Raw genomic sequence first — 16,631 nt, 5'->3', positions numbered from 1 at the left:
ATGTTGCTTCTTCAGTGATCTGCGCAGGAGTGCTGAGAGAGTTTCTACTTCCAGAATACTCCCAGTCTCTTTGCTCCACCCCTACTTCCTGTCTGGCTTTCCCGCCTATACTGCCTGCCTGGCCAATCAGCATTTTATTAAAATATGATTGACAGAATACAGACAATTCTCCCACACCACCTAAATATCTACTAAATCTAGCATATTAACCCCAAGAAGTAATGCATTAAAAGACCAAAATTTGTCTTTACTGAAAAGATTATTAAACTTTCATAAATTTGGGGTCATGAAGTCATGTCAGTATTTATGAAGCTGAGAATATATTCATTTTATAGGAAAACTAAGAACTTAATGCTAAAATCTAGTTACCATGCTATTTCTTAGAAATCATTAAACGGGTGTAATATTATCTTATCTTCTTTTATTTTATTTTATTCCTAATGGAAGAAATTCTTATGACATTATTTTTAGTTCATTATAAATTATTCATTGGAAGGACCTGCTTGACTAAAATAAAAATATGTTTAAAATGAGAACCTAAAGAGTAAAGGTTTAAGGATTCATAACAAAGTTTTTGGAGTTGGGAATTCATGGAATCAGATTTTGGATTAATATCTTGTCATTTCTCAACAAAGCAGAGTGACCAAGTATATAATGCAGCCAGATTACGGTTGTCAGAGTCCACTTGGACCCACTGGTGTCTGAGGAGGCTGAGTTCTCCAAGGTGCCAGGCAGAAGGGGCACAGCACAGGCTCCCTCAAGCTTTCTTGGTAAAGGCATCAAGCACTCTGTGGTCCACACTTTGTAACACCTACCCCCTTCCCTCCACTGGCTGCATCTCAATGCAAACCCATTAACGCCAAGACTCCAACAAAAGCGTTTGATAAGGACACAGAAGTTCATGAGCCGACACCAATAAAACTGGTTTACCATTTCATGTAAAGGAATATCCCCCCACCCCAGACAGGGTTTCTCTGTGGCTTTGAAACCTGTCCTGGCACTCATTCTGTAGACCAGGTTGGCCTCAAACTCACAGAGATCCATCTGTCTCTGCCTCCTGAGTGCTAGGATTAAAGGCATGCGCCACCACTACCTGGCTAAAGGAATGTTCTTAACAAAAGTCTCCCAAGCTAAATGGATTCATACTTATCACTAGAAGTCAACTCAATAACTTGAATGAACCTGAAGCAAATTATGCTAAAAGAAAACACGCCAGCCTCAAAAGGGTACAAATGATATGATTTGGTGAGTAATATTTTAAATATTAATTATTCTTTAAATATTTAAATTATTGTTTATTTACTTAAACGACAAATTATTTTATTTATTTAAATAATAAATTATTATTATCATTATTATTAATAATAAATTAAATAGTAATTTATTTATGTATTTAAATAATAAACAATAAATAAATTGTTTTATTTTAAATAAATAAATTATTATTTAAATATTAATTATTTCAGAATGATTTTATTTAAGAAAGGTAGAAATTTCTTTATTCTTCTTGAGAATAGGTTGCAATTGTGACTAGGTGGTACCTTCAGTTAGTGGGGACCCTGTCTGCAGAGGGGTCGGTGGCTACCTATCAAGCAGCTGTTGCTCTTTGCCACACTATAGGACCTGAACACATGGAATTTCGATCTTCTGAGTGCTATGGCATTTATAAAGTGCTAGAGATTAAAGCATCCAACAAGAACCTGACCTTTATGTAATAATAACGAAATCAAGCTCTGTTTGGCACTGTATAGAGGCAACGAGACACACTAGACGGCTGGATTCAGCTTCATAGCTGTGTGTGAACTCAGCTTCCACACATTTGATTGGTCCGCATAGCGAATCCCTGACTCAAGCACCTGATAACCATCATACGCTGCTTGCTCTAATCTTTCACTTTAGCAAAGACAGAGAAATTTACCCTGAAGACCTGTGTGCCATTGGGGCCACTAAAGACCATGTCTTAAGCGCTCAGTCATGACACTCAAAGATCATCGTCTGATGACACCGGACAGACAGACACTGCTGTGAGCTCTGAACAGCCCCACTAGCGCACCCTCAGCTTGGTGCACAGGCAATGGTAAGGCGCCCATTTGTTCTACACCGTCTACCACACTTCTTTCGTGGAGTAAGTTCTCTCCTTCCATGTCTGCTTGCGTTTCATGATTTGAACTCAGGCTTCCAAAGTGAGCAAGTGACAGGAATTTTTAATTGCTGAGTCATTGGCCAGCCCCATCATGGTTCTTTTGAGAAGATGAACAAGAGTCTGGTACCATACAGGAAGTTTCCTAAGGTTGACATAATGGCCAGGCACATCTACTTCCTGCACTGGTAACTATGGTACCCAGTTCCTTGGTCTTCACGGGGGGGCTCTTGGAAGAAGCCTTCTGCTTGTCATGGAAAATGCGAAGATCAGGACTTTCCAAGACTTCCAGGACTGTCCTGATAAATGATCAGAATTTAGATATTCCTTCCACCCCATCTGCCAACCTGGTGAACTGACCAGACAGACGTGAAGAAGGACACATAGATAACTTTGTTCTTCATCGTGTACATCACGTCTGGGGCCACATCCCTCAGTCCCGCCCCATCCCACACACACATCGTCCAAACCGCATGTGCAGTAACCAGACTTGTGTGTCTGCTCTCCGGCCGCTTGAACACATCTGGTCACTTCGTGAAGGGACTGAACGGCAGAATTCAAGGCTTTCAGCTTCTGAAATTTTATCTATAGGCTAATTACACATCCTCAAGTTGAATTTTAAATTGTTAAAAGACTCATTAGCTTTAATTCTGTCCTCTTTCCCCAAAAGTCTCCAGATAAGAGTCCAGAGAATGTTTTCTAATCTTCATTTGAAAAAGATTATTTGCAGTTATTACATAATTACGTACTAATAAACAACCTTTCTGTTTGCCATTTTCCACAATAATATACATGCTTTTAAAGGATTTGTCTTGGCCTCAGAATTATGCTAATGTGAGAAGAGCAATAACTCAAGTGCAGCCTCTAATTTCTGTAAGGGGAAATATGAAGAGACCCTGGGTGCTACGTTTGCTGTCAGCTAATTATCATGTATTTGCTTTTCCATTAGTCCAATAATTTTTCTGTCAATTCAGAGTTAAGCAGAAAGACAGTGAATTATATAAAGAAAGGCCTGCTTAGCATAACGGACACACCCCATCATTTCCTAGTCCTCTGATTTACCGCTCTGTTTGTCCTTTCATATCTATATTCCATCCTATAAATAACTTATGCACTCTTAGGTCTACCTTGCCTTTAGCTCCAGCCCCTTCCAACTCCTCATCTCATTATGGAAAAGGGTTTGAACATAATCTTTACTAGCGACTCCAGTTCCCTTTGTTCCTTCTCTCTCCACCCTCACTCTGCTGGCGGTGCCTGTTTGTAAATAATGGGGGTGGGGCTCTGGAAACCACCAGTTTAAAAAATCCACTTTGGACTAGTAGCACATTTAACAATTGGTCTTTGCACCGTGGGGCAGTACGATAGAGACTGTCGTATTTCAGCGGAGGCTGTGACGGGAGTCTTCCTAGAAATGGAAATGAACTCTCCCTGCTGTAGAACGCAGTGTTTTAACTATGCTTCAGAGGAACAGGCAAATAAGAATGCTACTGTTTTTCTTTCTTTCTTTCTTTCTTTTTTTTTTAATGAAAATCACCAAAGCAAAAGACCAGATCCTGTAAACTATCCCCACATCCTTAGTTACAAGGTTGAGGGATTCCTGGTTCTCTCTCTAGGATTCTAGAGGAGGACGGGGAAGGAGAAGTAGGGAGAGAATAGGTAGGGTTCTTCCTGCATTAGAGGCACACCAGCCCAGCGGTAAAAACCTGGCTTACTGAGTTCTATCAGGAGAAGCTTCTAGAACCTACTTCTAGGCGTAGTGTGCCACTGTGGGAGGAGCCTGGCTGGTGAACCGACTTACCAACATCAGGGTCCACTGCTTGCACTCTGGTCAACAGAGCCTTCGTGGCCGTGTTCTCGTAGACACAGGCAGTGTAGTGGTTGGAGGAGAACACAGGGGGATTGTCATTCACATCTTCCAGGAGCAGGAGGACATTGGAGTGGCAGAAGCGGCCGCCCCCGTCAGTGGCCCTGGCAATCAGGTTGTATACTGGGACCCTCTCCCTGTCCAACAGGGCCAAGGTTTTTAACTCACCTGTGAAACGAAATAGCAGCATGGTTGTTATGGCTTTTCAAAAATGATCTTTTCAAGCAGAAAATCAATTGTATGAAGAATTCTAAGCACAAGAAATACCAAGGACATAAGGCCTAAGTGCCCTGTAAATTGAAGAAATACAGCAAATTCAATTTTTTTTTTAGGCATCAGGGAAATATCACAAAATTTTAGATTCAATGGAAAACCAACCACTTGACCTTCAGATTAATTAATCCTTTCACCGAGTTTCCTGAGGTTCTTTCTTCTGGCGAATGCGGGAAGCTCTCACCAAGAGATGACTCTAGGTGTATAATTGTCCCCGTGTCCATGACCCATAGACTCAGGAGCATAATATCCTGTTTCTAAACATGCCCCTTTTTACCCCATCTTCTAGAGGGAAATAAAACCACCAAAACTGACTGGTTAACAGAAAGGTCTTGAGTGATGATTATCAATGATTGTCAGTTTGGCAGGACGTACCAAGAATCCATAGGAGTCAAGGCTCCTGGCAGATTAAAAAGGGATTATCTAAATTAGAGTTCCCATGAGAGACTTTTGGATTCGTCTGATTGAGGCCTTAGAGCCCATCTTAAATATGGGAGGCTCCCTTCCCTGGGCAGGGATCTTGAGCTGTAAATGGAGAGAGTGAGCAGAGCACTGACTTCATTTCTGGTCCTGACTGTGGAAGCAATGTGACCAACCAGCTACCCCACGCCGCTGCTGCAGGGCCCTCATCATGATGGACTGAACCCTAGAGCTGGGAGTCGAATCCACCCCTCCCTCTGAACATTGCTTTTGTTAGGGTGTTTTCCACAGCGCCTGGAAAAGCAATGGATGTAGGTTCTAGCACCACAGGGATTAAGCTGAGTCTACAAAATAACCCGTTTCTAATGGACTTAGCTCATATTTATGCCTCATTACCATCTCTCCTTCCCTCCCTCTCTGCAAACAGTCTCCCCTCTCCTGTCACACCATGTAGGTAGATATAGAGTTGGACCTGATTTTGCGTGTGAGAGGAAATATGCAATATTTGTCTGTTCTTTCCTCCATATTACCCTCTCTTGTCACCTCCCATATTCTTGCCTCCATCTTCCTCTAAAATAGCCTCTTTGTTACCTTTATGTCACATTCATATGAATATTTGTATATATTCAAAACTGTAGAAATTGCTTTTGTGGTTGTTTCAGTATCAGTAGAGAACGGCAAGTGTAGCGAGAAGCCAGAGTAGTTGCTATCTGGTACAAAGTGTGACTTGTGGATCTCTGCTCCTCTTAAATAACATTGGTGCATTTGGATAAGCCGCATGAGTTACCAGTCGGTTCCTCCTCGGTTTCCTTCCCGAATACAGTCAGTGCTCCAGCACAGGCCACACTGAGTCATTTGTGTCTTTTTCAGAAAGCTCCCAGGGGTTTATCAAGAGGACACCCAGACCCTGCACGGTCTATTTCGAGATGCTCCTTCCTCCTCTCATGCTCTGACTCCTGCACCCTGCAGTCTTCTGCTTAACTCTTAGAGTATTGCCTCGGTTTCCCACCTCCTTGCCTCAGAACAGCAGTGACTTCTGTGGTATTCCTACACAGCTGCCATTGCGTGTCTTCTCCTTTCCTGCGCCTTTCCTTATTGCGGTTGCAGGTTGTCTATCTTCCAATAGGGCTCAGAGAGTTAGAAGCATATTCTCATGCAACCATGGCCTTGCTTACTGGCAGGATCCGTGGGCGGGAGACGAGGGGAAGGCAGTGATTTCCGAAGACTTAGCTCACTGGGATGGACACAGCAGTGGGACTATGCAAGCTGTTTGCTCTTTACACTTCATTTAACAATTCCCGCTAGAGGAACCACCCAATCCACAACACAGAAATAATTGGCTGCCACAGAAAATGACTGTTCCACCAGCTCTGACCTTCAATCCAGGCATCTGACTTTAGTTTACATAACCTTTTACCTTATAACTTTTGTCTGATTATGCAAGGACATTTGGGGGCTCACAGCTTTGGAGAAACTAGGCATGAATGTCTAATCAAAACCAGACAACGGTGCTAGTAACAACCAGAAGGGAGCTGAAGGGATTTTACCACCAAGCAACTTTTCTTCCTAAGCATCACACCTAGTTTGCATGGTGACCAGTGTTTGTGATGCAATTCCTCTTCAATCTTTGGGAAGCTGGTGCCAATTCACAGAGCTGTGTGCTCATTTAACACGAGTAAATTTGGGGAAACAGATGAAAGGAAGGGAGGGAGGGAGGGAGAGGAGGAGAAAGGGGGGAAGGAAGGAAAGCAAAGGGGAGGAGAGGAAAGGAAAGGGAAGTCCTGACCCTAACCAAGTCAGGTTCCTGTGGCCCGGAGTGTCCAAGTACACTATAAACTGCTTATTTCATAGCGTGTAGCACATCAGAGCTTCATATCAAGGCTCTAGCTGTAATTGTCTACTCAATATGAGACCACATGGGAAGATAAACTTTCACATGGATATATAATGGCATTTCCACAAAGAATGAATTTCATCTTACCGCTTTCTGGATCTAGAAAAAATTCACTGTTTCCAGATCCAGAGAGTGAGTATTGTATATCTCCATTGGATCCAATGTCCGCATCCTTGGCACTGACCTTCAGAATGAATTTATTTGATGGAATGTCTTCTGGAAGAGATGCTGAATATGCAACCTGGGCAAAGGTCAACAAGAGTGAGTTAATCATTATTACCTGTGGTACAATATTCTCCATGGCAACGTTACACCAGGCTGAACCATTACTGCCTGTGGTACAACATTCTCCATGTTACACCATGCTGAATCATTGTTGCCTGTGGTGCAATATCCTCCATGATGGTGTTACACCAGGCTGAACCATTACTGCCTGTGGTACAATATCCTTCATGAGTGTTACACCAGGCTGAAATGTTACTATCTGTGGTACACATTTTATAGCCACCATTTAAGTATTCATGGTTTAACTTTTGTGGTTTCTTTTTGTTTGCCTGAGACCATATTTCAGTGTGCAATGAAACTTAACATATTCGTGTCCTTACATTCTCTGTGCATGTTCACCACACATATGGATTGAACACTCCCTGTATGTAAAGGGCATGGATAATGTGACTGGTGAGGACGCAGTAGTGAAGGAAACAGATGTGTCACTGCATTGTGAGACCTGACACTCTGACACTGATTGTCCAAATGGGCTCCTGGGATCGTTTTCAGTCTTGACAGAGTCATGGGCAACATCTGGCCTTAGTGTGTGAGATTAACTCTACATACATCACTCTTCTAAGATGCAGAGCACAAATATTGTCTCTTGGTCCACAGGTTAGAAGACATAGATTACAATTATTTAATTTTGCCAGAAAAATAATGCAATCTAGTTCTTGTGCAAGCATTGTGCATTTGGACAGCAATTTCATGGGGGACCTCGGGACCTCACTCAGCAACTGGGCTCCACTAACAGCTACGTAATCTGCAAGCAGGCAACTCACCACATAGGGTCCAGTGATTTAGAAAGAGGCTATGAATTAATTTAAAAGAACCCTTAAGAATTTCTTAAAAATTAGCTTTAAGGCTGATTATTTCAGTTTAATTGGGGGAGTGGCATAGGGATTGGGTTCATGATCTTGCTGGCTATCTAGATGCCCTTCACATTTAGGACATTTGATCCCAGATTCTGCTTCCTTCCCTCTTGTGCTCAATGGACAAGAGCAGATGCTGCTTTGAATTTAGGGAGAAATGAGCTTGACTTCCATTTTGGAGGAAGTAAGTCTGTTTTTAAGAAGCAGTTTTATCCCTGAAGCTCACCTGATCACACACTGGGCTATTGTCATTGACGTCACTAACAATCACTTCCACCATGGCCTGTGTGACAAAGAGTCCATCAGAGGCAGTGATGTTGAGGAAGTAAATGTCTTGTTCCTCTCGATCCAGAGGTCTCTTCACATAGACCTTCCACTCATTCTGCACCATGCCCAGGGCAAACCGTCCTCGGGGGTTCCCTCCTGTGGTAGAAACAGAGTTTCTGAGGACTCAGAGTAGATACCCACATAAGAGCCCATGGGGGTGCATTCAAGTGTCCCTCACTCTCCACCCTTATGATACTGGAAAGAGTGAAACGTCCCTTCATTTCTCCTGCAAGAAAGCATGATATTTATATTCTCTTCTTGTGTGAGAAGTAAAACAGAAACTTCCGAGAGAATGAAGTCCTCTTAGAGAAGCTGGAATGATCTTTTGTTTAGTTTCCCTTAAAGATAATCAGATTCAAATTGTGAACCATCAATTGGCTCGTCGGGATGATGTGATTGGCTTTCCGCTTGGTCTCAAGAGAGGCGGTATTACACTGTAGTTCTTGTCAGCAAGACAATTTCATTAGCCGCTGAGTTGATTATACAATCAAGGAGAGGCAGCTAGCTTTGTTAAGCTATCTTTTAATGAACGCTTTATCATACAGCTGAGGTCTTCTCACAGGGCCTGGAGTTTGGGGAGAAAAGTCGGCACCACACAGGACAAACCCCTGGTCGTAAAAGAGTCCCAACCAGAGGTCATTTAAGAAACAGCTTAAAGATAAGCCTTGCGATTCAATCAAATTGATGAGAGCAAGGTTGTAGAAATGGGAGGGAAGGAGGCAAGATGGAGACAGAATGGCCCAAATGGATTCCGCTTCCATTCACGAACCCGCATGGAGACTAAAGCTTGGCACAGGTGGGAAGAGGGACGGAAACTTGACCTCTGCCCCCTAATTGGGAAATCATGCCAATTCTGACACCCAGAAGGGCTGGGCCAAAGGCAATAGGAAGTAGTCAGAATGCAGAGTGAGGAGGCCATTTATTGGGCATTCAGTAAGTATTTATCCTCTGCGCTCGGCCACTATTCGAGATACCAGGGATTCAGCAGCAGACGAGACCACGAAACCTCCTGCTTCACAGGGAAGCTCAGGTTATAAAGGGGAAGAATGGCCATAGGTGACGACCTGATCGAGTGAGGAGCTGAGACAGCCCTATTGTTGGGTTCCTCTGCGTGTAGCCCAAACCCCACCCTATGGAAATGCTAAAAGGCAGATGTTACCAAAAGAACCCTCCAGCTAACCTCTGTTTACTATTCCACATTCATCAACAACGTACACTTTGGTTTTGATTGCATGGGCATCCTGGAAGCCCGTATCTCTCTGAACAGTCTGCGGCAGTTCAATTCATGGATTTTCTTTTCCTCAAATAAACTGTTTACCATTTTAATGTGAAGCTTGGTATGGTGGTATGCGCCTGTAATGCCAGCTCTGTGAGACTGAGATGGGAGGTAATGAGTTCAAAACCAGAGTGGGCCACATAGTGAGTGAAGGGCAAAACACCCAAAGTCATCTCTGAGCACAACAAACAGAACATATGGAAATATACTGCAAACTATTATTTTATAGTTTATATATTTTATATTAAATATATTATATATTTATATTGTAAGAGTGGAAGTGGCTCACTTCAAAATCAATCTTTTTTTTAATTATTATTTTTATAAAAGGTAAGCATTTGGTCCTAGAATTCTGAGTGTTACACTGGTTCCAGGGTCTCTTCACTGCAAGAAACCAGAGGACGAATGGACCCCAGTCATATTAGGTGTCACGTTGCTCATCCAGGGCAATGGTTCCAGTCTTTCTACAGGGATGTTCTATGCTGTGTAGATATGTTTGGTTACCATAGGATGGTTGTGAGTCTCTACTGCTGGAATGCCATGGGTGGAGGGGTCAGGGGTGGCTGGGATATATAAAGAGCAGCCTCGCTCCCATCAGAGACTTGCCCAGCCCAGGTGGTGGTGACTGGAAACCCTGCCCTGGGAGACTCAGGGTCCTCCCTGTAATATCACTTTCTGCTACCACTGGCTAGAATGCAACTGTGCTTTAGTTGAGTATGATTTCAGCACACACACAAATTTAACCTCTCTATTAAACGCCCTGAGTGCAGGCAAGGCCACACCGTTCCTTTGTTACATAAAATGATTAATGTTCCTTTGTTAGTCTGAGGCAGCATAGCCAACTTGTGCTGCATCAAGAGCAAAGCCTAAATCTAATTAAAATCAGTTGGTGGTTGGCTCTGCTAATAGTATGAGGGGCTTTAAGCTGTGCTGCGCTCATTACTGTAGAGAAGCTGATGGGATGGCCCTTTAAATCATCTACTGATACTTCAGAGACTATGAAAAAACAGTTGAGGCCTGGTATTTAACAATTCTTTCGAGTACAAAAGGGTCTCTTGGCGTGTCTCCCCTAGAAACAAAATAAAAGTAAGTAAAAAATCCTTGCCTTTTTTTCAGTCTCTTCTTACCAAGATGCTCCGTGTTTTAACTTCAGAAATACACTTTTTTAAAAAAATGGAATAAGAAACCAGGTTTCAGAGATGGCACAAAATGCGTGAAGTGTTCTTACATGAGAAATGCAAGCTCCGTAAAAAAACACAAAGGAGAACCTCAGGGAAACGTGGCCTTCTCAAGCTTTCGATGTTTGCTCCAGTACGATCTTATTCTGCAGTGATTAATTAACTTTTCCACTAACAGACTTAAGCAGAATCAGTGTCCTGAGGGCATCCTAATTAATTCATTTTTCACTCGGAATAATGTGGTTTTTCTAAGGGGAAAGCCACCTGACTACAAGCATTGATGGATTATTTAGAATCTTTTGGCACGTGGCTTATGTTCTGGCTCTGAAAGTCTCAGCATCAAGGTGTTGGCTGCAAGGCCCCAAATGGTTTTCAGGAAAGACTTTTCCTGGCACCACCAACCCTTCCTCTTGGTCACTGCACGTGGGTCATCCCCGACAGCTGCTGCTGAGCAGGGCAGACATCACTCTGGCTGAACTCTGCAGCCTCACAGAGCAGCAGTGACACGTTGTGCACGCGCAGTGATCTTATTTGTCTATCGTGGTTTTCTGGTGAACAGCAACTTTTGGCGGGGGCGGGGAGGGGCGGGGAAGATAGGCAGGCATTCCAAGGGAAAAGGTCTGTCAATAGAAATATCCTTCGCTCCTAACTTATAAACTTAGAATTTCTCAGCAAAAGGTGCATCTGAGACTTCCAATTTTCATGTGTGTATGACATTTTTCTGATCAGAAGGAAGTGGCACAGAAAGCTTAGTGAGTTCACCCTACTGTTTCCTAGCATGATTAGACGGTCGGAGGGGAATAACGTTTAAGAACACCTCTTCCTACTAAAAAGAGCTATTATTTTAATTTGTTCAGTTAAAATATTTTGCTTTTTAAAACAACAGGAAGTGAAATTAAGGTTGGTACCAGTTCCAGTATGAGCATTGTAGACTATGGCTGAGGGGAGAACCAACACCTGAAAATCCCCACGTAATTAGATTTCTCATTCAGAACCAGAAAGTTCCGCCACTCCCTCCATCCTCAGCTCACCTGCCTTTCTTCAGTAAGCAGACCACAGGGCAAAGCTGGGTGATGGGACTTACCCGTAATGTGGTAGCTCACTTGGCGATTTATGGTGGAGGTGTCTTTGTCCAAGGTGCTGAGAACAGCTACCACCTCTCCTGGGGGGTCACTCTCCTTTACTTTTCCTCGGTACACCTCATGAGCAAAGACGGGTGCATTGTCATTTATGTCTGTCACCTTGACTGAGACCAGAGCCATGGAAGAAAGAGAGAAAGCCTCTCCAAGGTCAGAAGCCACCACAGTGAAGGAGAAGGTAGGGTCTGTCTCATGGTCCAGGTCCTTCAGTGTACTGATCCATCCGGTGTTGCTGTCAATATTGAATGCTTCCATTACCTTCTCAAGCTGAGAATCTGAGTGTAGGGAGTAAGTGACTTGCCCATTGGCTCCCCAATCCATGTCTATGGCTCTCACCTGGGCAAGCTTGGTGCCGACAGGCATCCCCTCCATTATGATCGTCTCGTAGCTTGGTGTTTCAAAGACTGGCCTGTTGTCGTTCAGATCCAATACCTTGACATCTACATCCACGGTGAATACAATGTCCACCTTGTCCAGGGGTATAGTAGCTGCTACTTTGAAGTGGAAAGCTGGGCTGACTTCATGGTCAAGGCGTTTGTCAAGCTTGATAGTGCCTGTTTCTTGTTCTATGATAAAGACACCCTCTCTGTTATTCTCTGGCCGTTCTCCGTTAACCGTGCTGAACCGGACACTCTGATTGGGCAGTATCCTCAGGGTGTCCACTGTGCTTCCAATGGCTGTATCTTCTGCAAGGGCAAAGGAGTACTGTGTCTGGGTGAATGAAGGCAGGAACGTTTCAGGGGGCAGGACATGGATGTAGACAGGGATGAGGGAGTGCCTGACAGGAATGCCACCATCTACCGCCTTCACGAAGAAAGACAGCACCGTATTTTTCAGTTGGTTAAAATTGCCCTTGGTCACCATCCAGCCATTATCAGGATCGATTTCCAAGAGGTCAGCCACTGAGACCGAGGCCTCACTGTAGAGGGAATATGTAATCCTAGAATTGGCGCCATCATCTGGATCCGAAGCTTGAACTTGAGTGACTAGGTGGCCCCTTCCGACATCAGCCCTGACGCTGGCCCTGTACTCCACCGTCATGAACTGCGGAGCATTGTCATTCTCGTCCACCACAATCACCCGCACGGTGCAGAAAGTCGTTCTGCCGCCACCATCCAGGGCCCTCAGATAAATGCTAATATCCCCTTCCAGAGGGTTTTCGCGGTCCAGTCTTTCCGTTGTGATGATCTGTCCATTGCTGTCTATGAGGAATCGATCCTTGGCAAAGTCATTGATGATGGAGTAGCTGATCTGTCCATATGTTCCTGGATCCCCGTCTGTGGCTGGGACATGAATGACCTTTGTCCCAGAAGCTGCATTCTCCCTCACCTCGGCTACATATGTGCTTTGTGAAAAGGCAGGGCTATACAAGTTAGCCCCCAGGACTCTGATGTGTACCTGGGCAGTGCTGGTAAACAGCCCATCGGACACAGACACATTGAGACTATACAAAGGCTCCATGCGTTGCTTCCTGTGGCTAGACAGCGTGAGGACTCCACTCTTGCTGTCCATCAGGAAGCTGGTCCGATCATTCCCAGATAAAATGCTGTATTCCAACCGGTCAAAGTCAGAGCTGTCCGCATCTGAGGCTTGCACACAGGTTACGAAATGACCCCGGGGGGCTAACTCACTGACATAGGACTCATAAATGAGCTGATTGAACACCGGGGGGTTGTCATTGATGTCAGAAACATAGATGTGAACCAGGACTTCAGTGCTCAGGGATGGAAAACCATTATCAGTTGCTGTGACCCTCAAGGTGCAGTGTTGCACCACCTCATGGTCTAGCATCCTTGCTGTTAGGATTAGGCCACTGGAGCTATCGATGTGAAAGTAATCCGTGCTATTGTAGGTATCCTGGACAATCTGATAATGCACCACCTTGTTGTTTCCTGAATCTGCATCAGTGGAGACAAGTTGCAGAACTGGGGTTCCGATGAGAGATGCCTCAGACAGTGTTGTGTTGTAAGTGGGCTGATCAAAAACAGGAGGGTTATCATTGACGTCATCCACTAGCACGTCCACAGTGACTTCAGCCCTGGCCCCTGTAAGAGCATCACTGGCTCTCACCGTCAACTTGTAAACGGATGTGGCTTCATAATCCAAAGGACTAATGACTTTCAGGACCCCTGTGTCAAAGTCGATGTTAAACTGTTGGAAGGGATCCCCATCAATGATGAGGTATATGATGCCCTGGCCTTCCGGGCTGGTCGCATTGATGCTGAGAATGGGAGTGTCCATTGTGACATCTTCATTGATTGATGCTGTATAAAAGGGCTTATCAAACACGGGCATTGCTTTGTTAACAATGGTGATGGGAAGTTCCACTGAGTTGGACAGAGATGGATTGCCACCGTCCTTGGCGAGGATAGTGACCCCGTAGTCAATGTTGGAGAGGTCTGCATTGAATGCTTCTTTTAAAATCACATTCCCTGAATTAGGGTTAATTTCAAAGTGGCCATAGTCATCCTGCAAGACATATGTCACTTCTCCATTGGCACCTTTATCTTTGTCGATGGCTGTCACCCGGTATACCAGAGTCCCTGGTTCAGCATCAACTTGCACAGCAGCATAGTAAGGGAGGCCCACAAAGACCGGGGAGTTGTCGTTTACATCCTCGATGTTGACTCTGACCACCACCCTCGCCACACGCAAGTGGTCTAGCTCACGACTGGCCTCCACCACCAACTCATACAACTCCTGTTCTTCGCGGTCAAAGGGTACTCCTGTGGTCTGAATGACTCCTGAGGTAGATTTTATCTTGAACTTATTTCCTGGGTTTAAGATGCTGTATTTCAAGGGCTCGTTAAGGCGGTTTCCAATTGCATTGACAATAGCGACTTTGGTGACATTTGTGCTGTTCTCTGAGATGGAGGTGGAATAGAAGCTCTGCGTGAAGTGGAGGCCACTGTCCATGGCTTCTTTAACCATGATAGTGACCATGGCAGTGCTGTAGAACTTTCCATCAGATACTTTGACTATCAGCATGTAATGATCTTTGGAGAGGTTATTGTTTTTTATGGTGAGCACCCCACTATTTGAGTCCATTAGAAAGTGATCCACACTACCTTCCATGAGGCTATATGTCAGTTCAGGGGGTACCTCAGAGTCAGGGTCTGTGGCACTCACCTTCAGAACCTCCACACCGACGTAGGTGGGGAGAAGTAAGACAGTCTCAAACACAGCCTGGGTGAACACAGGTGGGTTGTCGTTCACGTCTCTCACCTCAATGTTGACTTCGACAGGGCTCTCTGCAGTCAGCTGGGGGCTCCCACTGTCTCTCACGTGCACGTGGAAATGGAAGCGTGCAATGGCCTCGTGGTCTAGGTTGGCGATGGTTCTGATAGCCCCTGTGCTGGAGTCCACTGTGAAGAACTTCTTGGCTGTGGACTCCACGATCTGATACACCAGTAAGGCATTCTGGTTGCTGTCAGCATCGGTGGCTCGGATCACCAGTGGGCTGTTGTCTAGGCTCCTGACGATGCTGTTGATGGGCGCAGCCTCGCTCAGGCTGCCTGAGTACTGAGAGAAGAGAAACACTGGGGGGTTATCATTTTCATCCACAATCTGAATGCTGACGGTGGCATTGGAAGCCATGCCTGCCATGTTAGTGGCCTGGATGATGAGTCTATAGGCAGAGGTCTGCTCGTAATCCAGAGCTCTCCGAGTGGTGATGACTCCAGAATATGGGTTTATGGTAAAGACCCCATTGATGTTTCCCTCTTTGACCTCGTAAATGAGAGTTGACTGGCTGATGGCAGATATGAGGATGACGGAAGTTCCAATATCAACGTTTTCATTTACTTCCGCTTGGTAGTCTTGGTGAGTGAATTTGGGGCGGGAGTTATCAGACACACTGATGGAGACGCGTACAATCGCCGTGGCAGACATTGGTGGGGAGCCTTGATCTGTGACTTTAACTGACAGGACAAACTGACCCATGGCTGTCATGTCTGGCTCCTTGGAGATGGTGATGATGCCCAGGACGGGTTCAATCTTAAACGTGTTCCCCGTGTTTCCTGAAACACAGAGACCAACGAGGGGGTGAGTTGCGTGAGGGCCATTGAAGCCTTTTCGTGACGAGAGGGAAAGCAAAAGGAGAACTTTCTTTCTAGGATACTGGGAAGCATCCCAAATGGCTCCTAACAAAATTAGATCAGATCTGTAGCTTCCCAACCCAGGATGACATCACTAGCAACACAATAGCGTTGTGGACACATTGGAACTGGGAAATAAGAGCACTTACAGAGAGCACTACATATTCTGCTAGGAATATGTGGGGTTTCCTCATTCCTGGACCCATGAGAAGAGGGATAGCTGCGATTGGCATGTCCCTCCGCTAATGCATCTACCTGTGTGTATGTATGTATGTATGTATGCCATAACTGTAAATATAAAATGGATATATATATATATATATATATATATATGTATATGCTGGTATAGAATAGTGCTTCATTTTCTGTCTTAATCTTTAGAAAGGAACACTGTAGGAATGGTTTCAGAATATGGCCAATGTGACTGGCTTTCAGCTTGTACCATTGGTAGACTTTGGATGTGGGTGCCATGCTACATTTTCACATGAAAACTGGCTTTCTCCAAAGGTAACTTTGGTCAGGTGGGGAATTCTTCTAAGTCATTGCTTGCTTTACAAGTTTTAAGGATTTCTTCAGAATTCCTCTTCCTTTATTCTTTTCTTTTATCCCTTTCCTATACTGCATGGATACACACAGACACAGACCCAGGCATACAAGCGGCTATCAGAAACACAAGATTGTTCCTCTAATCTGTAGTCACGCTATTTGCTCGCCTTAGAGAGCTTCAGGTGCGGGAGAGGAGGGATGATCCTGGAAACTGTCCTTGGCACTAATGGAAGGCCCGTTTTCTGGGAAATGGAGGCATGGGTGCTGCTGTGAGATGTCTGGCATGGGAGCTAAGAGGGCTTAGAGTAGAAACATCATCCATGGTACCTGAGCAATGG

The 16,631-nt window shown here is 44.6% G+C and overlaps 1 protein-coding gene across 3 annotated transcripts in view; it reads right to left on the bottom strand.

Moving 5' to 3' along the window:
• Fat3 (FAT atypical cadherin 3) overlaps positions 1-16,631 on the bottom strand; it is a 459,541-nt gene that overhangs the window by 76,294 nt on the left and 366,616 nt on the right. For all 3 annotated transcript variants that reach the window (XM_085689898.2, XM_087905857.1, XM_085689900.2), the window contains exons 9-12: positions 11,596-15,669; positions 7,957-8,153; positions 6,679-6,832; positions 3,939-4,172 (exon numbers count right to left, since the gene is read on the bottom strand). In XM_085689898.2, coding sequence (XP_085546024.2) covers positions 3,939-4,172; positions 6,679-6,832; positions 7,957-8,153; positions 11,596-15,669 — 4,659 coding nt within the window. The remainder of the gene's footprint in view (positions 1-3,938; positions 4,173-6,678; positions 6,833-7,956; positions 8,154-11,595; positions 15,670-16,631) is intronic.

The sequence above is a fragment of the Myodes glareolus genome, chromosome 4 (assembly GCF_982192425.1).
Source record: "Myodes glareolus chromosome 4, mMyoGla1.1, whole genome shotgun sequence".
In the NCBI taxonomy this organism is placed as follows: domain Eukaryota; kingdom Metazoa; phylum Chordata; class Mammalia; order Rodentia; family Cricetidae; genus Myodes; species Myodes glareolus.
Note: the sequence above shows the minus strand (reverse complement) of the source record. Positions and strands in the feature narration are given on the sequence as shown.